General features: G+C 40.9%; 1 protein-coding gene across 1 annotated transcript; it reads right to left on the minus strand.

Annotated features, from left to right (window-relative positions):
* Positions 1-561: 561 nt before the first annotated feature.
* Positions 562-20,241, minus strand: hid1b (HID1 domain containing b). The gene is made up of 19 exons (XM_024284949.2): positions 19,704-20,241; positions 18,167-18,313; positions 14,962-15,132; positions 13,312-13,434; positions 11,411-11,517; positions 11,170-11,286; positions 7,817-8,051; positions 7,691-7,747; positions 7,465-7,605; positions 5,614-5,704; positions 5,369-5,520; positions 5,209-5,287; positions 4,953-5,117; positions 4,658-4,876; positions 2,790-2,932; positions 2,639-2,722; positions 2,469-2,560; positions 906-1,064; positions 562-826 (listed from the first exon to the last, which is right to left on the minus strand). Exons 1-19 carry the CDS (start codon positions 19,767-19,769, stop codon positions 763-765), a joined length of 2,412 nt encoding a protein of 803 aa, XP_024140717.1. The 5' UTR covers positions 19,770-20,241; the 3' UTR covers positions 562-762.
* Between the last annotated feature and the right edge of the window lie 5,723 nt (positions 20,242-25,964).

Raw genomic sequence — 25,964 nt, forward strand, 5'->3', positions numbered from 1 at the left:
CTTCTGGAACTTCATGAATCAGACAATGTCAGTTGCTTTGCTACAGAATGACAAACGTCATACTACAGAATCCATAACCCCACGATCAGCCTGATGTTCAGAAGCTTGTGTGTTTGTGTGGCAGAAACGTTCATTCCAAACCAAGATCCAACAGCTGACAGCACTAAAAACCACAACGCAGTGCAGACGAAGAGCTGTGTGGCAGCCAGGAGGATTTTGGTTTTAACATTTCAGTGACTTCCTTTGGAAACCAATAACTGCAACTGGAAACTGGTTTGTCTACCTGGAGCATGTCAGTGTTTCTGTGGCCGTTGGAATCCAGACTGATCGTTTCCAGACTATTTCTGTGGCTCTTTGCTTTTCAAAGCTTTACATTGGGCTGAAGATGGTAGAAAACCACCAAAAAGTCAGTCCTGAGTGTTGTTGCATCAGTTCTCTTCAAAGGGAGAACAGGGGTAAAATGCATTTCTGCTGAAGATGTTGGAGAGTTTCTGTCTCCGAAGAAGAAAGCTTTCGTTCTTTTGGTGTTCTGACACAAAGTAAAGATTCATCTCCAGCAAATATCATGATTATGTCAGGTTTATTTCAGTCACACAGCTTCCACATGTGCTGCAATCAGAGCTCAATGGTCACTCAAACACATTCTTCCTCTCTCTAGAGAAGATCTACAGTCATTTCTCAGGCTAGGTGATGGAGATTAACCTGCTGAGCTCGTCAGTGTGTGAAGTCAAAACTCAGACCAGATTCTCATCAACAGCTTCACTAAATCCTCTGGATCTCAAACAGTCGGATGTCTGTGTCGTACCAGATTGGAGGATCCACGTTTCTATGGAAACAAAAAGCCATTGATCAGCAGTCCTCAGAAAATCCCAACTCTACAGCAGGTGAACGGATTAAGGCGGTACCGCAGGTAAATGACCCCCCACATGTAGGTCCGGAACCACATGGCGGTGCCCGCGTTGGCTTGGTACTTCCTGATGAGAATGGGGTGGGGGACAGGCAGGAGGCCCACGAGCGTGCCGTGCTGCAGGAATTGAAGGATTTCTGATTCATCTGTCAAACCCCTGAAGAGGAAAACAAAACATTCTCACATCATCTTGATCCTGTGATGAGGTCAGGCCAGGGTCTTTGGTCTGATTGTGTTAGTGTGAATATCCATACGGTCTGTCCACAATAATCCAGGACCACGGCTCTAATGTAACATTTTCTGGGATTTTTGTCTTACCTTTTTACACATCATCACTGACATTTCCATTTGATTCTCAACAAACAAAGCAAAGGCTTAACAAGGGTTTTCTATGGAAACCAATAAACAGATTTCAGTATAGTAATGACAAATACAATCTGAAGCAACAATTCCTTTGTTACTACTGCAGTTTACTGAGAACAGGCTAGGGCTGTAACGAGTATCCAGGTGCTCGGGTATTCGCGATCTGCTCCTGAAAATTCGAGTACGAATATTTGCGATGTCCAAGATCGCTGGTTCCCAATCTTTATAAATGTAGTAGAGTGTAGTAAAATATGATCAAAATATCACCTGGGAACAATGTATTTTTGCTCTGAGATGCAGATTAATGTAGGATTTTAAGTTTACGAACTCAAACAAAGCCGAAAGAGACGCGGTATTGCCACCGGAAGTAAACACATCTTCGTGACGGTGAAGCTTCTGGTTTTCAAAATAAGACTAGCGAGAGATTTTTCTGTTCAGAAACTAAAATTCTGCTCACTGACAGAACTTCTTGTGAAAAAAAACCTCTGAGCTTTAGCTCCAGTGTTTACATTCTTTTGACTATGATAACGCAATTAACGAAACTCCAGCTTATTTTGAAGAAACAGCCTCGCGCTGCTGAAAGGTGGATGTGATCAACGTGAATCAGCTGATTCTGCAGAAAAAAACAGCTTTTATCACACAGGCTCGGCACCAATATGTGATGCTTGGAACGTAAAATGTTGAAGATCTTGGAGGATAGAAAACTGGAGAGAATTTTCAGGTTTTGTTGTAAAATGATCAAAAACAAGAATGATTTTTTATGATTTTTATGCCATTTATATTACTACTGAACTTAACCAAAACAGGTTGAGAAAAAGAAAAAAAAGAAAACATTATTTTCTATCTTCTTTGTGTTTTTTTAATTGGTTTTGTTGATTCTGATCTCCTGTTCTAAACAAAGTTATAAATGATGGTGATTTAATACAAATATTGAAGTTTTCATACATCCATTAAAAAGACAGACACGGAAACAAACATGATATTGAATAGTAAGAATCGGGGCTAGATTTGTGAATCGTTGAGCTTGAATCGTGAACTGAATCGGATCACTCCTAAGTAACGATCCACAGCCCTAGAACAGGCTGAAGCCAGCGGCACACAGGCAGACCGGAGCATTTTTTTGTGGTATCTTTTTTTAGGGAAGACTTTGTGTAACAAAGTAATGTTAAATGTAGATAAGGACGCAGCGTCTTCTCACTTGTCGATGCAAATCTTCTCCACCTGTGGGACCAACACTTGGAGCAGCCTCATAATGGTCTGAAGGGGAAGCCTGGTCTTCCATGACAGCAGCTGAGGACAAGCAGGAGAAGTCAGGACAGAAAAGGCCACTCAGAACCAACGTTCACATGGAAGCCAACCCCATCTCACCCAGTCTGGACTCGGACTCCAGACCGACACTGAAGAGACGCTGGACATTCGGCTCCGGGAAGTGTCGGCCCGAGAGCGGTGGGCCTGAAGACAGAGAGATGTGGGCCTGAAGCAGAAAGCGAGCGCTGCATTCAAACGGGGACGCGTTTACCTCCGGACCGCTCTCTGAGTTGGACTCCGTGTCGCTGGCTCCGTTGATGGCGCTGCTGTCGCAGGGCGACTGGGGGGAGTGAGGGACAGCAACCATCGTCCCGTCTTTGCTCACCTGAGACTTCTCTGTAATCTTATCGATTCCTGGAAGACAACATCACGTTAACAGGAGAACCGTCTCCATGTGTCACCTTTTCTCTCCTTTGTGGTTTTGATTGGAGTTTTATTTTTCTTCCAACCTCGAGCTCTGCAGCTTCATGGTTTTTTGGTTTCTGAATTCATTTTCTATGGCGTTCTTTTAATATGGCATTTGGAACAAATGTTTAGCTTTTTAAAATGATCAAGGTTTATTGCAGCAACCTTTTTTGCTATCCCATTTGATCACAGTCACTTAGCAGCATTTCTCTGTCATTCTGATAGCACACAGGAGGTGGTGTAGTGGTCAGCACTCTCGCCTCACACTGAGAAGCTCTGTTGTTTAGATCCCAGCTGGGTTCTTTCTGTGAGGAGTTCACATGTTCTCCTCCTGTGTGCATTGGTTTCTCTGGCTCTGGTGGATTATTTCATTTCTCCTTTGCAGTCAGGGCTGGGCCTGGCCATCAGTGACCTGCTATCTACTGGAGGGGGCGCCAAATCTCAATGATTATAGTTTTTTTTTTTGTTAAACAGTTAGACGCACCACTCATTTCATGCAAAAAAAATAAAAACAAATGATTTCAAAACATTTATAAAGTAATTTAAAAGTTTAATGTTATCAATAACTCTACAGAGCAGCGCCCCCCCCCCCTCCTGTTGCTGTCTAAGTCGGGGGGAGGAGAGGGGGGTGTGATATTGCGGCTGTAAGTGCTTCTTTAAAACTTTAAGGAAAAATCTGTTCATGTGACCGCAGTGTGTTACCTGTAACACTAGAAGGCGCAGTTCTTGTACTATTTACAGCTTAGTTTTTAGAGATATCAAAAATGTAAATATACCACGACATCAATGATTTCCTAAGCTTTAATATTTTGTGAAATTCAGGTAATAAATGAGGGAGCTAGCTGGATTTTTGTGGTTGATTTCTGCATGTCTTACATTGAAACAGCTGCGTTCTGTTGACACAACTCGATGCATAGCAATGGCGCCTGTGTACGTCTGTCTGTAGCAGATAGACAAGGGTCAATCCAGTAATATATATGCATTTTTTATAAATAAATAATTATATAGCAAACACAAAGCATACTTGATGCATGTTGTGATTAATTCTAATCTACACACAGACTGAGATTTACTCAAACTGTTAGACTCCTCGTCTGTGTTTACAAACGGATCAGTGTGTAGCTGACATCGCCGTAGATTGCTAGCACGCTTAGCGCACCCCCCACCGCGTGCACACATAGTACACTTCATACCTCGCCATGTGCGTGCCCACAATAGCGCTCATTGCACTCCCACCTTGCTGCGTGCGCACCTGCGCTCAGTGCAGGGCCTTGACCCGCTACGTGCTCGCCAGCAATAACGCTCAAAGCCCCCCCACCTAACTGCGTCCGCACCCGCGCACAAAACATCCCCACCCTTCCGCGTGCGTGTTTGCGCATGTGGCGGGGCGGGGGAAGAGAAAAAAGTGGAAAAAGACTAGAAAGAGATGATAACGAGAGCACGCCTCCCTTTAAGAAGTCAGAAGGGAAAAAGTGGCGAAGCTGCTCCATGACTGCTGTCACGGTTGGTGAAAGTTGCAGTGAAAATAAAAAGTTGCAAGGTGCACAACAAGTCGCGGGGTTTCCTTGATTTTGTGTTAATAGTTGCGATCGCAACATCGCGAAATCCTGGAGGTCTGTATAAACAAACAAACTCACTATGTGAACAAAAGTCGTTTAGTGAGCCTTTTCTTACCTGGAGTGGCCTCCAAACTGGCTTTCAGAGTTCCAGGCTCTGAAGGTGCGGCCGGCCTGGAGTCCTCCATGGCTTCACCGTCTGCAGAGTTGACCCTGGAAATCCCAGACTTTTTCTTCTGCAAGGCGCTCTGAATAGACGCCTTGTCAGTTGGCAGGTTTGCTAGCTGGTGGAAAACGGTTCGCTTACGGATGATGGAGTACACCAGGTTGGAGTTACCTGACAGAGAGGATTTGATTTGGACTTTGGCATTCTGAATAAGTGTCGGAGTGCTGGAGTCCATGGTTTTGCATACCATCAAACTGGTACTGGATGATGTTGTTGAAAACCTCCAGGAGGAAGAAGACCAAGTGGTGATGCTGGGGAGCAGAGAGGAGGAACCAGGGTGTGGAGAAGGCCTCCAGCAGGTGGAGCAACTTGTTGGCTGCCACCATGGACAGGCTTTTTAGATAAGGGGAAACTGTGGCACACAGACGTCAGAGCAGATTCAGAGGCACAGAATAGTACACCAGTTAACCAGCAGGGGGCAGCACTTCAACTGTGGCACTTACTGTTCACAATGACGGTGAGCAGGCAGTCAAACAGAGGATGGAGTCGCTGGTGTCCACTGGTGATGACTTTGTGAAAGATCTGAATTATAAAGCAGTTATGGGGTTTGAAATTGCAAACTGCTGGAATTAGTCAGCTTAGTGTCCTTTTGAGCAATCTCACCACTATGAGGAGGTCAGCGTGGGTCCCTGTGAAAACAGGAATGTCCATAGGGACGCGCAGAGTGTAGGGCTTGTTCAGGCGAACGCCAAAGTTCCTTTCTCCACTCAGCAGCAGCAGGATGAACACACCGATGTGCACCAGGCCCACTCGAGCTGCACACCAGAGCAAAACAAAAGAAAAGCTATTCATTGAATCAGAGGAGTAGAAGAGGTTCTACAAATAGAATTGTAGGCCCGTTCACTCACACTGATCAGCTCTTGCATCATTCAGGTAGAAAAGAATTGGAACAAGCATCTCCAACACGTCACTGCTCTTCAGAACAAAGAACAGGAACTTCTAAAACACAGAGTAGAGAAAATATCATTTTGTACAGATTTATATAAAAACAGAACACCAGTAGATTCTATGGTAACTGTCAATTCGGCATTTGGCCACAGATGCTACATTTCAAAAATTTACAATTGTAGGAAATTAATAATATTTGGCAGTACACGAGAACTGGACTGAGTGTGACTTCACCCATAGAAAACTGTTTTCCTCTGGCTCCAACAACGTGAAGCCAATTCTGTCACCATTTTTCGGGTTCCACCATTTGGAACCAGACGAGGTTAGTCAGTAAGCAGTGATTGGTCCAAGACGGTCTGAGTCACGTTTCTATGGCAACTACTGCTGCCAATCAGGAGTGAGCTTGTTGGAAGTCCACACCAGTTCTCCTGAAAACGGCTCGCGGTGGGGGCCAGCGTGCACCACATGCTTTTACTGAGAAATCTGATTGGTCAGTTTATAACTTGAGTAATTTGCAATAGAGCAACATCATGAAAACATGGAATGAGAGGGGGAGGGGCCACTCAGTCCACTTCAATGGCAATCTCTCACTGGGAAGCTAAACTTTTTTTTCCCAGCAGATACAGTAATTTAAAAGCTAACATCACCTTGTAAGCAGCACAGAATGTTAGGATCCAGGTGTTCAGACATTACTGGTTATTTTCAAAGTGAAACATCATGAAAGCTCATGAATATTGAAGAATAAAATAGATTAGATAGGCGGCCATTAGGGCGGTCGACTCCTGATCAGAAGTGAGCGGGTTCGACTCCCGCCGTGCCCGCCCATGTGTCGAAGTGTCTTTGGGCAAGACACTGAACCCCGAATTACCTCTGGTGGGAGGTTGGCGCCAGTGTTCGGCAGCGGAGCCACCACCAGTGTGTGAATGTGTGTGTGAATGTGTGAATGGGTCTGTGACTGTGAAGCACTTTGGGCCCTCGAAGGAGGGTAGAAAGCGCTATACAAGTATACAACATTTATCATACGCCATTATTCTAGCTTGTACCACGACCTGGGTGACTGCTTGATTCTGATTGGCTGCTGGGTGTCCATCAAGAAAAATAATGGACACAAGAAGTTCTCAGGTGAACTGCCTTCTTGAAATGAGATCAACAGGCTGGCCTTAAGGTGGTCTAAAACTGTTGCTGGCTAATTCCAGACATTAAACTGCTGAACCAAACTGATCTACATTCTTGCCATTAAATATGCTTATGCTACTTGAACACGCTCTGTGCTATTCCCTACTAAATTTGCCTTCAGTTCACACACTTGATGGTGCAAAAATGTTAGATTATGTCTCACCTCGTTTGAGAGGCTTGATCCTCCTACTACGACAAAGGTGGTTATATTTCAATTATGTTAGTTTTGCACAATTAGTTGTGCAAATTTTTGAACTTACAATTCTAACATGAAGCCCAAAGCCTGGTGCTCTGAGAGGTAAAAGAACAGCCACAAAGTTTTAGAAAGCCTTCCTAAAACCCCGTTTTCAGTGATGTTTGTAGTTTGTCACCAACAGCCTAGTGAGATGAGACGCTTAAACAAAAGGATGTTATGGTGGATGGATAACTAATGACTGTATGAATATGAGAGGATGCTAAGGAGGATGATATCTCATTAAAACAAGTACATCATCTGGACTGAAAGACAAACCAAACACACAAGGAAACAGAACCTCAAAGTCTGTCTGTAAACCAGATGTACATTTAAAGTTAGTCCTTTCTATACGGAAACAAACCAACGGCTCATCTGCATGCAAACATCTGTTCAATAAAACCTTGTTAAAGTCGCAGAATTTCCAGAAAAGGATGAGCAGTTCCTGGTGGAAGTGGATCTTCTTGGTGGATCGAGGTAGGTAGGTTTGAACCAGAGGGTTGTTGAGCAGCTGAGTTAGGCCTCTGAGGATGAAGCTGAAGTCCTGGTGATGAAAGAAGAGCAGGTCTTGATAAAACATCCCAACACACCCTGCACACTGCTAAAGCTGAAGACTGCACTGACAGAACCTCTTCTCTGTGGATCCTGGAGAGATAATTCACAAAAAGGTTTTCAGGTCCAGCTGGCTAAAAACAAACAGCTCAGAGTTAGACACTTGTCATGAGCATTTGAGCCCCTTATCCTCTTGAAAATACCCCTTTCTCTTCTTCTTCAGCTGAAGGTGATGCCGAGGCGTCCAGAGCCTGAAGGGCGGCGCTCGCAGCAGACCCAGCCTCGTGCTCCAGAGCGACCACCAGGATCTGGAGCGCCTGCTCCACCAGCTGCTCGTGGGAGTCAGAGAACAGCAGGTGGTTGTATGGGATGCCGTAGCCCACGGGGTCGTAGCCGCACACCACGTTGAGCAGGGATGTGAAGAGAGGCAGGGTGTGTCTGCAGCAGGGAAACAGTCAGTCCAAGCTGTGAGAGCGAACGAGGACGCCCTTCTCACCTGCTATTTAAGGTGGTTATGTATTTTTATGTCCTTTCACAGCACGTGTTAAAGTCAAGGCCCGGGGGCCGGATCCGGCCCTCCAGATCATTTTATTTTATAGTTATGAATGACCTGATGTTATCTTGAGCTCATTTCTAACTTGTATAACTTTGAAAAAAATATATTTTATGGAGAGTAAAATATTGAAAGTTATCTAAGGTTTAAGTTGATTTATTCTGGAATAATATTCCTGCCTTTTTATTGTTCATTAAAAAGTTACAGTTTTAAAGTTTTAAAAATTGTCATTCTGGTAGCTTTTTGGACTATTTTGGCATTTACTAAGATTTTTTAGGATATTTTAGTTTAGTTAATATTTCATCTACATGCTAGCTGTTTTGGATAATTTAGGCTTTTTTCAGTTTTTAATATATTTTGAAGTTTAGCTATTTTTTTCAGCTACATGCTAGCTGTTTTGGCCAGCCTAATTTTTTTTGGCTAATTAGAAGTTTAGCTAATATTTTAGCTGGCTATCAGATTCAGCATTTTAAGCTATTATCTTCAGCATTTTTAGCGATCAGTTTCAGCATCTTCAGCATCCAAATTCACCTTACAGCATTCACACTAGCATTATCACAGGTAATGCTATAACCCTAGTTCAGGGGTCAGCAACGTTTATGACACGAAGTGCCAATTCAAAATGTTCTCCTCAACATCTGGGCCATCACCGACTATAATGCGATTTCTGTTGTCGTTCACCTTTCGGTTTATCCTGTCAGGAATCACCTGTGTGAATCAGCGCTCACGGATTCAAACAGGTGATTATTCAGAGAGTTTCATGCTGGATGTTCTCCCTGACACAATCCTGTATTTTTAAGGCACAGAAAGATCTAGTTATGCAGCAGCATGAAGGGTCTTGTCTAAGGACCCTGACTGGATTTTAACTCATTGTCGTCCTGGAAACTGAACATCGTACACCAGCCAACTGAGTTATCCGGCCACTTCCAACTATAATGTGAACGTAATTCAAAGAAATACAAAAACATTTCCAATATATCTGAAACAATTGTAATTCCCAAACAGCAGGTCAAATACCTTTTTCTGAACATATTAGATCAAAATTGTGTTTAAGTAATAATATTGCACAAAGAAAAGAGTTGAAATAGTATCACAACTATGTTTGTTTGAAACCAAAAGTACTACATTTGTGGTTTGTCATACTAACAGTAATAGGACTGGATACATTAGAACAAAATACCATCAATATTTCTAAGAACTTCACAATTATAAAGAAAAAATATGAGTATGGTTTTGGCTTTTTAATTTTTTTGTTACATTATGAGACAGAGTCTGAGTAATTTGTTAGTTCATTCTCTGATGAGGCTTTTATTGAATGTAAAATTAAATGTTCTTGTTAGTTTGCTATTTATAGTGATTTAAATTGTCTGCAACTGAGCATCATTTTTCATTTTCTTCTCCAGGAAATGCTGTGATGATCAGCTGTAACATTATTTTAAAATTTGTTCACATTTCATATTGACATTTGGCCGAACAGAAAGTTAGTCTGGGTTTGATTTGACCTTGTTTGGTTATTATTCACCAAACTGAACTTATCAGTCTTTATTTATTGAAAGCAATTTTCATGTGTTGCAGATCACAGCGCTTTACAATTGAAAACAAACATAAAATACGAAAAAGAAGAAAAATTCAAACCAACCCCCCTTGGCCCCCGCATACAAGCAGGAATAAATGACTATACGACTGTGACTACGATGCACATTCATTTTAATCACCCGATCATAAAAGCTGGCACTGAAGATAATGTGCGTTGTGTGAAACTGTAAAGCCTTACTGAAAAAAAGAAAAAAGCCACAGCGTTCATATCGGTGGGCGGGGTCACAGCACTGCGTGAATCGAATGGACTTGTCGCTGCATTTTCTGTATGCGGAAGCAAATCGGTTGCACCGCTCTCCCGCATGCGCAAACCAAACGTCACTTCTGCTAAAGCATTTTCCGGTCTTCGGACGGTAACAACAATAATAACCTTGAAGGATGTTAATATAGCACTTAAAATGTTTATCATAGTGAAAACATTCACTTATTGTTGAAAAAACGAGATGAAAAAGACACGTTCAGGATCAGGACCTTACGATCATGCAGTGACTACAAACGGACTACAAATGTTTTCTTCTTCTGCTGTTTTACATGACAGCAGTTTACTACCTAAGCTAAGAGGATACAGCGCCACTTCAAAACACTTTATTTTATCTGGTAATCCAAACACGTTATTAACGGTAACTCGGTGGCTTTTTTTAGAACTGTAATCCAGTCAGGAGAAGCTCTCGGTTGTTGAGAAAAACATAAATTCTTGTGATGAAGGAGTTTTACTGTTTGGAAATGACTCTGTGGTATAGTGGGTGAAGAGCAGAAGTGACGTGTGGTTCATGCACGCAGGGTGAGCGGTGCAACCGATTTGCTTCCGCATACCGAAAATGCAGCGACAGTCTTTCCTTATGACGCCATGGGGTGTCAAAGATCCTTGTGCGAAGAGATGATCACTCTTTTCAATTCCGAAAAATACAAACAGGCGAAAAAATAGCCTTTTGTTTTCACACCCCGATTTTGGCCCCCTGGGCGATTGAGTTTGACACCCCTGTTTAACACCATACAGTGAATAAAGTGCATTTTATGCACTCTTAAGATTTAAATAAAATACATAACTCCAGCAGAAGCACTGTAAAAATAATAAATTAAGTGAAAAATGAAAATATTCTTACAATGTAAAATGCTTTTTTACACTAAAACATGCAAATGATATAAACTGGAATATAATAATGTGAAATAAATATTATTTGCCTGATTTGAAGATTTCTTTAGGAACATCTCACAGTAAACATATAATTTGTTATCCTTCCTCGGTTCTGTTAGAACAATAATCTAAAGGTTTCTTCATCTTACATGTTTTATAAAGGAAAAAATCTATAACATTTTAAGACCTATCATAAGTTTTATTTAAACTATGTTTCTCTAAAATAGGAATAATGTTTTTCCTGGAAATCCGTCTTCCTGCCACCCTCTCACCTGTTTTCTGCTGAGCAGAAGAAGGCCACCCAGGGGTTGATGACTTTGCTCTCAGAAGACGGAGGGAGGTACATGGCTTCAGAGAAACAAGTCAGAAGCAGCTTCAACAGCTCAGTCCTGAAAACAACAACACAAAAATAAAAAGAAATCAGACCAAATGTTACATTCCAGCACTTTAGAAATGATCATTCTGAGAGAACTCATTTAATGCAAAGCAGTGGAGCTGGCAGTCATTTCCTACCTGTTGAGGTCATGGACATAGTTGAGAGGAGGCGACTGAGCGAAGCCCACCCCCGCTTCCCAGATGTACTCACAGCTGTCCATCGAGCGGATTTCTTCAGCCGGATCCTGCAAGAGGGCGCGCGGTGTCATGTCTTAGTGCTTCTTTAATATTTTAAGGATGAAAAAGCAAAACAAGCTCTCAGGGATAGCTTTAGGTCAAAAAAGGAAAGAAGAAGAGAACAAAGCAGAGCTTTGTCTGCTTTATCTACATTCATTTGCTTGGACCCCCCCCCCTCATTGGAAAATAATTATTTAACTGGCAATGCCGTTTTTTTCTCTTTTCTTCTTTTTAAACCCTTGACAAGGGAAATCTTTAAACCTTAATCATTACAGATGCCTGTCAAAACATCTGCCATGCCAAAGAACTGCACCAAGTGTTAGTACAGTAAAATGGGCTGCCTGTCATCATGAAGGTTGGGGTTCGACTCCCGGATAAGGAGACATTGTGTCAGGCCATGGTTTTGGGTGTGTGTGCGGGGTGGGGGTTGGGGGTCCCATGCAGTCCAGGTCAGAGGCTGGTGATCAATCAGTTTAAATTTTAGAGTCTGTCTCCAGTTTTGTACTTTAAAACGAGCTCAAGTCTCTACCAGGTTCACTCATCTAGAACCTTGCTCTGCTTTACTTCCTGCTTGAAATAACCCAGAATGACGTCAGTAATAACATCACAATGACTGAGAGCAAACAGCCAAGGTCACAAAGGAGGGGCTTAAGAAGCAGCACGCAAAGTACCACACTGGACTCCCCAGTCTGATCATTTTAGGGCAATTCCATGAAAGTTTGGGAAGATTTTTGTAAAAAAGAATGAGAAATGATTGGGAAATCAGCAGTGAACCAATTTCTTTAGTTCTCACTTTCCATTTCATGAAAGGTCAGTGTGAGGTCTTTCACATCTACAGTGTCTAACTGTCTCGTCTTGAGTCACACGTCTGTATAACCAGCAATCTGAATTCACCTTGAAAATGGTCACATGGTTAATCAGTATATTTTATTATTAACGAGGATGCGGATTAGTTTTAACATAGGGCCAAAGAGATCTGAAATCCTCATTTGTAACTATTTATTACAGCCTCTGCTGAAGGAGTTCAGATGTATTTACACGGCATGAGTCATGAGTGGAAGCAGCTGAGCCTCCACTGAGGATATCTGCACGTGACACAGAGTGGAACTGCCGCTTTCAGACGAGGTGCTACTGATGCTCCTCTGCAGTCCACTGACAGCAAAAGGTCACGTTAAAGGTCAGCCGTCAAGCTAATCCTTCTGTCTTGTGAGTGTGGTTGTAGTACAGCATCATGGTTTCCAAATGGCAGAACTTAACAGTAAAAGTGTTCATGTAAGGATAAGATATCTCCTCCTTCACCAACAACACATTCCACAGAAGAACCTCATCAGTCAATCAACTTCTGGGCTGTGAGGGTCTCCTCTGTGCACGCATGCGTCACGCTCTGTGGGTCACAGAGGCGATAGAAACACGCAACTGCAGCCGGCAGCTCACCAAGAGGTGAGACGTGATCAGAGTGTCGCACAGATCACCTCCAGGGTGTTGAAGTGTTTGCAGATCCTAAATAAGAAACATCCACCCTGTTCAAACACAGCCAGCCTCACCCTGTTAGCAGTCACTCATTAACTGGAGCAGCCACCGCGACACAGACAGCAGCACTACTGCTGCTGCTACTGCCGGACAGACTCAGGTGTTCAGCTTCACCTGGAACTTTTGGAACCTTAAACTCGAAGAAAATTGTGTGAAAGCCAGAACTATCCTGTAATCAGTCCAAAGGAACAAAGTTTTTTTGCTTTCAAGCATTCATTTAAAAGCATGAAATCCATGTGCAGCAGCACAACACAACCAGGTTAAACACTGACCGTACTGTTCTTCTTGTGGCTCTGGACGGTAAAATCTGGACAGAAGAGGAGGTCGGCGATGGCCAGCAGCAGGGATTCAGCCAGTGGCCGAGCTTCATTCTCATCAACATCTTCATCCAAACACTGAAACAGAAAGCTCTTCACAGACCATTTTCCTTGTGTCGACTGGACTTTATTTAGAATGTCATGCAGTGACAGTTTGAGACTCAAATTGCATCTGAACTCCTAATCTGAGGCCCACCTGATGTTTTGGGGATTATTGTTCAGATTACAGATCACTTCTGGAAGTGACTGGAGTCCATCTATGACAGACTTGTAGAAATCTGACAGACGGGAGCCAGTCAAACTAAAACCACAGAATATTTATACTTCTGATTCATGTGTGATGATGTTAAAACTACAACAGTTACACGGTTTACAAAAATAGAATAGCCTTTGTGGTCTCTATAGCTCATCTAGTACATTTCAACCAAATGGTTTTACTTTACAGTAGGGTTGTAACAATGGATCAATATATTTATTTAACCAGATGGATCTGTCTGTGAAGATGCAGAAAGGATCTCCTTCCAGTCCTAGAAGGATAAGAGGGACTCTTGATGTTAACATTCCTGTCATTACGAGTCCATTTCTACTTCAGTTAATAAACAAGAGCGAGTTCATGCTGACCAAATGTTACCAGAGAATTTAGCATGTTAAGGAATATTAAAGCTAAACCTGAATGAATTTAAACCTTCCACTAACACTAATAATGTTAATCAGAATGTGATTCTTCATCCTGTGCTTTAAATGGCTCCAATGTTACAGTTTAAAAGCTAAATTTAGCAAGAACTTAATATGTTCTAAGAATGCTACTTCAATGTGATAAAAAATCCTGAATTGTTTTTCTTCAACCAGAGAAGGGAAGACATGGGTTTGTTTCCACGTGTTAGGACTAAAAGCAGTGTGGAAATCATCAACCGTCCCATCAGGCTGCTCCACCTGCTCTGAATCCTGACTCACCCTCAAACTTTCATTAGCCGACATTCAATCTCTCCTTAATTCAATCAGTGGCAGGGAGCTACAATATGACCAGTGTTGGTCCTGAGCTCCCAGTCGACCAAGTAACCAGAAACCCAGCTGATGGGGGGTCTGGCTTTGGACAGGGACCCTTTTATACCACAGGTCTGAAGATTTTAAGATATCAGTCTGCAGTGGCGTCAGCTCGACAAAAAGGAATAAATGTAAGTAAATCCCAAAGGACCGCTGACAGAATCCAATGTTGGAATGGTTCTCCCTCAAAGGCTTCAACAATGACTTGTATATTTCTCTCGAAGTGGTGTTATTAAAGTAGAAGCTGTTTACATCCGCGGTCTCGTGGTCGAGGCGTGGAAAGAGGTGGAGACTCTCAATAAACTCACTCCAGATTGGCGACAGTACTTCCTATAGATTCATGACTCAGCTATGACTCACAGAGACTTATCAGACATATGAGGAAGTGACGCTGAAGGCGGTGGCCTAATTTGGCGAGGGGTGGAGGTAATGCTTTTCCAATGGGGGACCTCATGTATCAAGATGTCCAGTTCTAATTAGACTGTCTATGATCTCAAACCGTGGACAGCACCATGCAGAGGTTCTTTTCATGCTGTGACAGAGCAGGTGTTGGACTCTTACCCCCCCTCTACTGGCTCCGGGGATGGTGGACCAGAAGAAACCCCTCCAGTCCGCATCCTCAAAGATGTAGGGCAGGATGCGGGTGAGCAGGCGGGTGCAGTTCATCACAATCTGACGCTCCTTTTCTGAGGGGCAGCCAGAGTCTGCACACTGGACCAGCCGCTCCACGGCCTGAGGGAGCAGGACACGCTGCCGTCAGACGGCTCTGCATCCGATCCTTATGCACAAAACTAAAAGAGTCTTCAAAAAACACACTTTTCAGTTTCAACAAATCAAAGACCTGCACAGAGGGAACATCTAAACTCCTAAAAAAGTAACAAAATCTTTTACAAAGTGTTAAAAGTCCTATTTGATTAAAATGAAAAATGCTCGAGTTAAAGTAAATATTATGAATATCTTACAAAATAATGATTCTAATTACATAAAAAATGTGAAATAAATCTAAATCAACAACTCATAATCAAAAAAGATGTAAGCCTTGGATGATTCTGCTCCTTTCCCACAACTCAATTGGAAGAAATTTGCATTCTATCAGAATTACATTTCTATTCACAAAACTATATTTTCAAAAAGACACACCAACATCAGCAGGAAATTGACTTGTAAAAACACAATTCATTTCTTCTTTCCCGAACCTAAAATATACAAGTTTATCTCCCACATTATTAAAGTTTGTAAAAATGCTTGTAGAAATGTAAAAACAGATTTTTTATTTCCCAAGTTTGACAGTGATGTTTCACAATTTCAGTCCATTTTTAGTTGGAGTTGGCAGCGTTACTAAATGAGTTTGATAACTGACGGAACAGAAGGCTGTGGAGCAGAAAACTAATAATATCCTGCATCACAGAATGAGAAAAACTCTAATCATCAGAATAAAAGACCAAAGAAAGAGGAAAATGAAACCATTTTGTAAAGAATGAAAAGCAGAATTGCTCACATATTTAAACAAATCATTCTGAAAACAAAACCAAACTTCAGATTGATCACTACAAATATTAAAAGATGTTCAACAGTGGATCAGGAGAACTCAGATTAAGCTGGTGCAGTACATGTTTGTGATGCTTTCACAGTCATAGGAATTTGAATTTTCTACTCATGGATGAGCTAGATAAAAACCAGGGCCGGGAACCAATTTAAAAAAATTAACTAATTAATCGCAAATCTGTAAAAACGTAATCACGAGTAATTTTTTGTTTTTTTAGTTAGAGTTTTTGTCAGTCACTTATTATCTGCAAACAATCACAATATGAAATCATACGCAAAATTGTACATTTATAACATTTATTATAACCCTCTGGAACCTAGAGTCTAAAACTGTTTTTGTCTGCCTTTGAACTTACTTCTGTATTTTCACTTTGAAAGACTACCTGCTGCTTATTTGGTTTGTGAAAAATAATAAAACATTTTTTTGGGTAGAAGCTTGATTCAGCTGGGATTCAGGTCGGCTCGACTGGAACTACATAGGTGGAGGCGTGTCTGTCCACTCTGATCTGCTCGCCTCCTGTGACGTCGGTGGGCGGGACTTTTGTGGTGAACCGCAGAGTTTCTCCAATTTTTAGACAACGCTGGTGCTTGTCTATATTTATGTCAGTCCCCTTCCCAAAATAGAATAACGGTCGGTTTCCTCGTTGGATTTCGAATAAATACAAATTAACTCGTCAATTATGATTTGTTAACGCGTCAACACTCCCAGTCCTGATAAATTCATGAACTAATGTAATCTTCGGGGCATCGGGTGGTAAAGCTTTGACCCTCCCACATACGCGTCACGTTTCTGCGGTCATGGGGACGGTTTTTGTGGAAGTGGCTTTTCACTTCAAGAAGAGCAAACAGCTGCATTCCTTCATCTGCTGCTGTCTCCAACGGTAACACTGCCTCATGAGCAGACATGTGAGAGCAGTCCAAATGTTTTTTCATTCTGCAGTGTTTGGTCAGGAGTGAAACATGTTGGTTTGACCTGACTGATAATAAAACATTCATGGTTTTTATCATGGAACATCTACAGCCTGCTTTAACATAGTTTTTTCACCCTTCTTTTCCCTGGAAGTGCTGCCCCTGAGGGCAAATACTGTATCTGATTTTTTTTATTATTGCCTAGATCAGGAGTCGACCTGCAGCTCCAGATCCACATGAGGCTCTTTTATCTCTCCATGAAGGCTCCAAACATAAAATAAATCATGGAGACTGCTGATCCAGACATGTCGACCATCAGAGTTAGCATCTCCCTCTAACCAAAACTACCTAAAGAAAACAAACAAAGCCTGAAAACTAAGACTACCAAGATCCAACCCCAAACTAAAATAACAAAACCCAGCAGTGTAAGACTGCTGAGGACAAAGAGGAGAAAGAACAAACAATAAATAAATAAAAGAAAAATAAAATAGCATTTTTTTGAAGTAAATAAATAGATAGCTGAGGGCACTTAGATAATAGTCTATATAGATATTTACATCCCAGCTCATTTGTTCAATTACAACCGTCTAGTTCATTTTAGCTTTAAAAGAAAACAGAGCAATTATTACTCAAAGAAAATAAAGGAAAGTGACATGATTTATGGTGAAATTAAGAAGGGATAAACATTGAATGTTACTTTAAACTTGTATTTAAAAAAATTGAAAATGATTAAACCATTAATCCTTTAACACTGGAGCCCCAGTGTTTATGTTCTTTGATTTACAGTAACTGAAGGAGAAAAGCGGCGACTGGAATTATCGTGTTAACGGTTGAAAAGTTACAATATGTTAAAGATTTTGTGCTTAAGCATCACCGCCAACGCCTCAGGTGTTAAAGGGTTAAGTAAACCTCATCATTTCTGGCAGAAAAAGTAAATGAATCTAAAAAAGCTGACTTCCTACCGGGAAGTTTCCAGATAAGGAGAACAGGAAAATACAGGGAAGTGCAGGAAGTTCTTTGTGATTAGAAATTTCTTTTATGGCACAAAAGAATTTTTCTTAAAAAAAATCTACAAAACTTTTTTGTCAGGATATGCCCTCTTATTACTAAATGGGTTTGAAAAGGCTGCAGGTTACTTTTAAGGATTACTATATTAAAGATTTTCCAGTGCAGATGGATGAACCAACACGGACATGAAGGCTTACCAGAACTTCCTTTTAGCTGTAAATCTCAAACCAAATCATTTGAAGGATTTCCTAAATCGAATGAAGCTGGAAAATCAAACGCAGCTCCTTCACTAAAAACAGAATACCTTAAAGCAGAGGGTTGCCAGGTTTGATGGAGACTCCTCTCGAACAGCTCTTATTTCCGCGGCTGGCACCAAGGCGAAGACATCCTGGACAGAAATGGTGCTGGCCCAGAACTGGTCCCAGAATGCATCATCAGAGGCTTCCACAGGCTGCAGGACAGGAAGCACAGTGACATGACAGCCCACAGCTGAGAGGGTTTTACACCAGATCAGCTGCTGCAGACTCTCCTTCAGCTGCAGTCATTTTGACTTCATCTGGGAGTACGCACATTTGAAATCTTAAATAAGCAGAATACAGCTAATTAAATCTGGTGTGATCATAAACCATGAAAGTAATTTATTTACATTTTTAGACTTAGTTTTCAGTCTTTTCTTTTATAATTGGCTTTTATAATGTAAAGCTGGGGCCCAAAATCTAAAAAACACCTTAGGTCACGGGCCAAACAAGATAAACATTTGATGAACACTAAAACTACAATTTTAAAACTATAACACTAACTTTTTAACCTAATTATGAACTAGATATATAGCATTACCTGTGATAATGCTAGTGTGAATGCTGTAAGCTGAATTTGGTCGCTGAAAACGCTGAAGCTGATAGCTGAAAACGCTGAAGCTGATAGCTGAAAACACTGAAGATGATAGCCAGCTAAAATATTAGTTAGATGCCAAATTAGCTTAAAAAAAAGGGGGGGGGGGGGACAACAACAACCAAAAAAACTTGAAAAAATTGCTAAATTAGCCAAAACAGTTAGCATGTAGCTGAAATATTAACTAAATTTCAACATATCTTAAAAAAAACTTTTTTAAAAAGCTGAAATTAGCCAAAACAGCTAGCATGTAGCTGAAATATTAGCCTAACTCCAAAATAAACTACAAAATCTTAGTAAATGCCCAAATAGTCCAAAAAGCTATCAGAATGCTAATTTTTAAAACTTTAAAACTGTAACTTTTTAACATAATTATGAATAATAAAAAGGCAGGAATATTTTCCAGATTAAATCAACTTAAACCTTAAATAACTTTTAATACTTTACTCTCTGTGAAAATATATTTTGTTAAAATTATACTGGTCAAAAATAAGTGCAAGATAAAATCGGGCCATTAATAGCAATAAAATAAAATGATCTATGGGGCCGGATCCGGCCCCCGGGCCTTGACTTTGACACATGTGATGCATCCATCAAAACCAAAGAGGAAAACAGCTGAACTGCTTCATTATGATTCAAGGAAAATAGAGAATGAAGACAAATACAAGCAACTATTTAGTTTCAGTTAAAGTTTAGCCACCAAATAAAGGGAGAAAACAAATTCGAGGTTTTATACCAAGTTATCTCAAATTCAGCATTTGTTATGTGGTGTTCTGAAAGCATGTTTGAAGTTAGCTCAGACTCTACTGTCGAACTGTTCTCTGCGCTCCATGTCACCATCTGCTACTCCTAACTTTCCCTCCGCCGGCTTCATTTAAATGCCCAGCTGCGCGGACGTGTCCTTAAATCCTCCGGACTCGTTCAGGTTCCGGACAAAAGCACCGACAGACCTGCGTTTTAGTGGTCAGCTGGATCACCGCTTTCCTGAAGTTTAGTTTGGTGTCAGAGTTTCCCATCTTTATCCAGCGGCTCCTTCCCGCGAGCTGGATCCGACCCGCGTCTGCTGGGGATGAGCTCCCCTCATCCACCGCGAACAGCGGCCTGCGCTCGCGAAGCGTTCAGGGACGGCTCGGAATATTCTCTCTTTTTTTTTTTTCAGGGGAGGGGGTCGAAAACATTAACAAACATAATTGAGCAGCACTCACTTTTAAAGTTCTTTCAACTCACAAATATAACAAAATATAAAGTTAATTAATTAGACATAACATTTTGTTTAGGAGTGAAACTTAACCAAATTTAAAGGGTTAAACAAAAGAAGAGATAAACTATTTTCAACACCATTTAAATTTCAGACGGACAAAAGCAAGCTCCCGAAACAAATTAAATACTGACCCGGATAAAATAGGCCAATAATAAAATTAAGCCAGAAATATGTGTAATGTAGTCATAATTCCGGGGATTCATGAATGCAACACAACCAGAGCAGGATCCAAACAAAGTGAAGTTCCGGCCTTGTGTGTACATATTTATTGTCATGCCGTTTTCCAGTTAAATCTGCTTTCTTCTTGATGTCATAGTCAGATTGAATAAAACTTGGTGATGACATCGTTGTTTCCACACCTGTTGCTTCAGGTGTGACGGATCTCTGACACTTCAGACAAGGATTGATTGGACTGTCTTATTCAGCTATATCAGTAAAGTTGAACAAAACATTGCAATAACAATAAAATGTTGAGCATCATATGTTAATTCATTAACTCATGCCACTTTTACATTTTCTTCAGCATCAATTTCTCATTTTAAAATATTTGTTCAATTATGAACTTTGATGAAGCTGCACTGAAATCTGACACCAGGAACTCAAGTTTTGACATCACTAAGCTAAAAAGTCAAAAGTCATTAAAAGTTACACAACTACACTTTTGAAAGGATCATAACTCAATTGAAAGGTTTTTTTTTTCCAGTTAAAGAGGTTCAAACATTGTTTTTTCTCACTGCTGGACAGATTGAAAATAGTTTCACATGAAACCCGGTTTTTAAAGCTTTTTAGAGGCTTGTTTAAAACAACAAAACTGAAAAAGTCTAATCATCACAGAAATAAAAGCAGCTGTTCATCAGTATGGTGGATCCTCTGAGCCAGAAGGCCATGGTTTTTTGAGCTCCAGCTTTTGATGGAAGAACGACACTGTCCGACCCAGCTCTGGCGTTGACATGAAGAGGAGCGGCTGAGACGGTGATGGTGTCTCTTCATGGAGCTGGTCAAGCTCTGATTGATTCCCTATCAGCATGTGGGGTGATGGGAAGAAAAGGATGTCATGCATCACCCGTGCACGAGGGAGCGTTCACGCACGCGGAAGTAGACAGTCTTTTGTACGCGAGGACTTTATTAAACAGAACAGAGATTAAACACGTGCACACAGGAGCAGAAAGCGCTCGTGGGGTCCTGAATCATCCGCGAGGAATGTTTGCGTTTATTTAACAGATTTTGGTGGTTCAGATAGGGGCACGGACTGCAGAAAGGAAAATAAAAAACACGTTCCACGTGGGTCTTGATCTGTGTGGCCAGATGGAGAAAATAAAAATCATGCCTTTCTGACATTGTTCAGCGGTCAGGCCAAACGTGGGGGCGGGCCGGATGTGGCCCGCGGGCCGTAGTTTGCCCATGTCTGTTCGAGAGCCAGAGTTGAGTGAGTTTGTAACTGAGACAACCAACAGAACCAGCAATCACAAAGCATTTTACTTTCAGATAAAACAACAGACTCGTATCAGTCCTTAGGGGGCGTGGCTTTTGGAGCTAAGCGGAGCTGCTCCCTTCCAGACACACCCCTCCCCGTCTGATTATGGTAGCTCTGTGTCTCGCCGGTGTAAATCATCACCGCTGTTACAGCAGTTTTGTTTTCAGCTGGATGTCAGCTCGGACGAGGAAGTTTAGAGATTCATGGACCAAACTTCCACTGCTTTATGTTTATCCTTTACCGCTGCAGTCAACTGAGACGTTCACATTTCCGTGGTCACATCAAGAAGGGACATGGAGCCTCGCTAGATTTCCAGCGTTCTCAGTCCTGCTACCGTGAGTATTGGATGAAACTCACACCAAAAATCCAGTGATGCTGATTTGAAATGCGATCGGAGGCTCCATTGACCGCAGACGTCATCATCTCTTCTCTGGCACTTGGACTAGACAAGCTAACCAGGCCAGATGAGGAGGTTTGCGCATGTGCAGCAGCTCTGGTGAGGTAATAACTCTTAATTAATTCAAACAGAGCGTTTCTGCAACAGTTTGATTGACAGCAATTTAAAAGGAGAATTACTCGAAAATGCAAAAGAAAATTATTTCTTATTATATTTGCTCTCTTTCATAAGAAAAATGCCACACATTAAAAACTCAAAAAACATGACTTTCATATGAGGGGGACTTTAAGTATTTTGTCTTACGCTGCCATCTGGTGGCCACATGTGGTATAAAAGGTGGGAAGCCTGCCTAGCAAGAGCTGCTTTATGTATCTGCAACCCTGTGAGAAGCGATTCATCATTTTTTACAAATTAAAAAGTGCCTCAAGAAAAGCGAGTTTGTAATCTTTTGTAGCCTTTTAAGTTTAGCTCGCTGCATAAGCTGCAGCTCAATCCCGAGCTAAAGCTGAAGCTGCCCGCGCCAGAGCAGAGTACATATAGACATTGAGATCGAAAAGGAGGAGAAGGAGAAGCCGCAGCAGCGCTTGCTGCAGCCAGAGTTCTAGAAGGAGCTGTCATGGAACAGAGTTTTCTTGAAAAGTGAGAACTTCCAGTTAAAAAGCCACATCAGAAAGACGCACTACGGATTACGTAAGAAGCCATTTTCACAACAATTCATATAGAGAAGAAGAAGAAAGTCATCAAGAGGAGAAATACAGAAGTAACACAAACACAACAAGCAAACAAATCCTCCGTCACCCACTCCAAGACCACATGAGCACCCGTCGACCTTTTTACAACCGTGGCAGCCAAAAGTTTCCCCACCTCACTCACCCAGACAACCCATTAATGCTGTGTCGTCAACGCCACAGAGGCCTTCGGACATCTCAAACCTTGCTGCTTTACTCTCCAGCCTGGATCTGCTGACGTCAGCGCTAACAGTGAAAATCTCTCCAGTACGGCTTGAGGATCAGAGCTGTTCATGTTAACAATCCAGAAGACGGCCTTCATCGTTTGTGGCAAAAACTGGACAGAAATTATGGCTCAGTGAAAGAATTGAAGCTTCTCTTGTCAAACGTCTTGAAAAATCTTTTATTTTTAAGCTTACAAGAAGCAGCTTCTGGTTCTCTCATCATTCTGGAAGATGTGAATGGGCGATGTCTGGAGTCATTGGGATACGAGAGAACATCCAGTGGCTGCAGGTTCTTACAATGTCAGAAATAGACAGTGTTATCATGGATGATGCTTTTTAACCATGACATGGTTTAAATAAAGGAAAAAATCTAAATTGTCAATGATTGTCGATGATCATAAGTTAAACACGATTTTTACTGAATCCCACACAAGAGCAAAAGTCATCTTCAAATGTCACAATTAAACATTTTTCAGCCTTAAAATGTAAATGCTGGATTGTTTTGGGTTGTAAGCCCACTCACCACCACCAGACGCAGACCTAGAGAGGAAGATTCAAGACAAACATGTCAAATTCAAATCACAAGACAATAAGCTAAAAACGAAACATGTACAACTTTGTTCAGAATTAAATATTTAAATTATAATGTATTCCTATTGACTGAAAGTTTTCTGTATGTCTTCACAGTTTCACTTTAAAAATCTGAATCATCAATGTGATGTCAGTTACTTTAGATTAAGCTATTTTGGTGTTACTGTGGTGTTTGGTGTTTTTGCTGAATACTACGGGTTATTGTATGAAAATCAAATGCTAGAATCTAAAGAGGAGAAAATAAATGGCTTTTATAAAAAACTTGGACTTAATAAATTGACAGTGGAAGAAATAACAATATTATTGGAGCCAATTACTCAAAAAGAAGTTAGAGACTCAATTAGTAAAATACAAAATAATAAATTACTAGGAATAGATGGATTCACTGGAGAATATTATAAAATATTTGTTAACGAGTTAAGCCCAATACTGTATACAACTATGTTATACAACTATGGATTAAATTCAGTGGCGGGCCGTGCATTTCACACGTAGGCCTTCAGTAGTGCTCCATCTGAATCAACCCAACCCTCAATAACTATTTTATGGCAATAAAACTTCTACTGCAGGTACAACTGCCACACACACACCAAAAGCATAAAAAATAACCTGATAAAATTTCAATATTATGTAGGGAGATAGCAAAATTTTACTCACCAAAAATCCAGATTATTTAAACACAAAATCCATCCTTTCTATCCTCAAGAAGATTTCAATCACTCTGTCGTGCAGAATCCATGTGTTTAGCAGATAGAAAGTGTTCCGTGGCTGTGATAAGCTGGAAAATGCTGCATACGGGAAATGTTCTGGTATTCCTGAAGCCTCTTGTGGTCCAGGAGGGAGACAAACATCAGTTTTTGTGATCTTGAAATCTGGTCTGTGTCTGGAAAATAATATTGTCGGTAGTGCGCGCGAGGATTTTGCGCTGCACCTCTTCGTGAGCTCGGAGCGCCCGCGGTGCATTCAGGGGCCTTGTAAATTTCAGCTTCACTCCTGCTCAACGGAGTCATGGAACTCCTTTACCCGTGCCAGACAAAACTGTGCCACAACTTTACCCAGACATTCATTTTCCACCAAAAATCAGACGATGAGACGCTTTCCACTGGTAACATCTTCAAACCTGACACGCCGCTCCTCGGCACCTGTGTCCGTCACATAACGCAGAACCAGAGCGAGCTGCGAGCTGTCCAATCACAGCTCGTGAAAATGCTGACGTTTCCGTGCGCCTGCTAGAGGGCCTTGGTGTCGCCTACTCCAAATCTGATTGGTTGAAGCAACAGTTTGGTCGACAATTATTTTATGCTACAGGGCCCGCAGAACTGATTGTGAAGGCCTTCAGGCAGATTTCTTTGACCCTAGCAACAAATGGTGCTGCAATGTGATTGGTTAATGCTTAAATAGGAAAATACACGTCTGGAAGCAGCGCAACCAGGGAGACAGCAATGAAAGGACGAAGACAGAGCATTTGGAATTATAGAATACGTATTCACGGAAATAAATAATAATTAATATCAGTCTGTGATTCAGATATTTTTAGGCCAGCAGAGAAGGCCTTGCAGGCCCTGACGGCCCGCCACTGGCTAAATTCAGGTAATCTACCACAAGCAGGGTCAGAGGTCATTATTATAGTGTTACATAAGGAAGGGAAAGATCCACTTACCGTCCCTGTTATGCATTGACTACAAAATATTAACATCAATTTTATCAACCAGACTACAAAAATACATTAAACGATTAGTTTAACCAGATCAAACAGAATTTCTTGTTGGCCGCCAAGGAAAAAATAACATTAGGAGGGCGTTAAATTTACAAACTCTAATGACAAAAACTTGATTGGAAAAATATCAAACCACCAACAATAAATAACTGGAAAAACAAAGTAAGACAAGTATATGTGATGGAAAAAATGACAGCTTCCCTTCAAAAGAAAACAGTCATACTTAATGAGAAATGGAATAGAGTAAAAGACTGTTTAAATGTCTAAATTACAGGTACTTTAATATTTTCATATACATTCAAATGTACATGTATTTATAAAGTTCTAGCTAAATATAAATACCCAGGGTGGAATTGAAACAGTATTTATATAGATGAACTCCAAGTCTCATTTCCTCATTTTCCTCATATTATTATTAATAATAATAATAATGTATTTCTCCCTCCGTCTTTGTTTAGAGAATTGACAATGTGCTTTGTCTGTACAGTTCTTATATTTAATTGATGTGTGTTTTGTTATGTATAGTTGTGGTGAAAAGTCCAAAAAAATTAAATCTGAATCGCCTGTATGATGTCAGTCACTTTACATTAATATTTTGGTGTTACAGTAGCACTTCTGAATCCTGCCCTCATATATTATGACTTTGTTAAAGAAAACAACTATAAAAAATGAAAATAAAAAATACTAAGAAAACGTCAATGTTACCAACATTAAACATCCTAGGTTATTATTGTTAAAAACATTGATGTGAAGACATTTTGAAAGTAAAAAAAATCGAATCACTGAAATTAAAATAAATAATCATAATATATTTTAGTG

This window comes from Oryzias melastigma, linkage group LG19 (assembly GCF_002922805.2).
Source record: "Oryzias melastigma strain HK-1 linkage group LG19, ASM292280v2, whole genome shotgun sequence".
NCBI classification, from domain to species: Eukaryota; Metazoa; Chordata; class Actinopteri; order Beloniformes; family Adrianichthyidae; genus Oryzias; species Oryzias melastigma.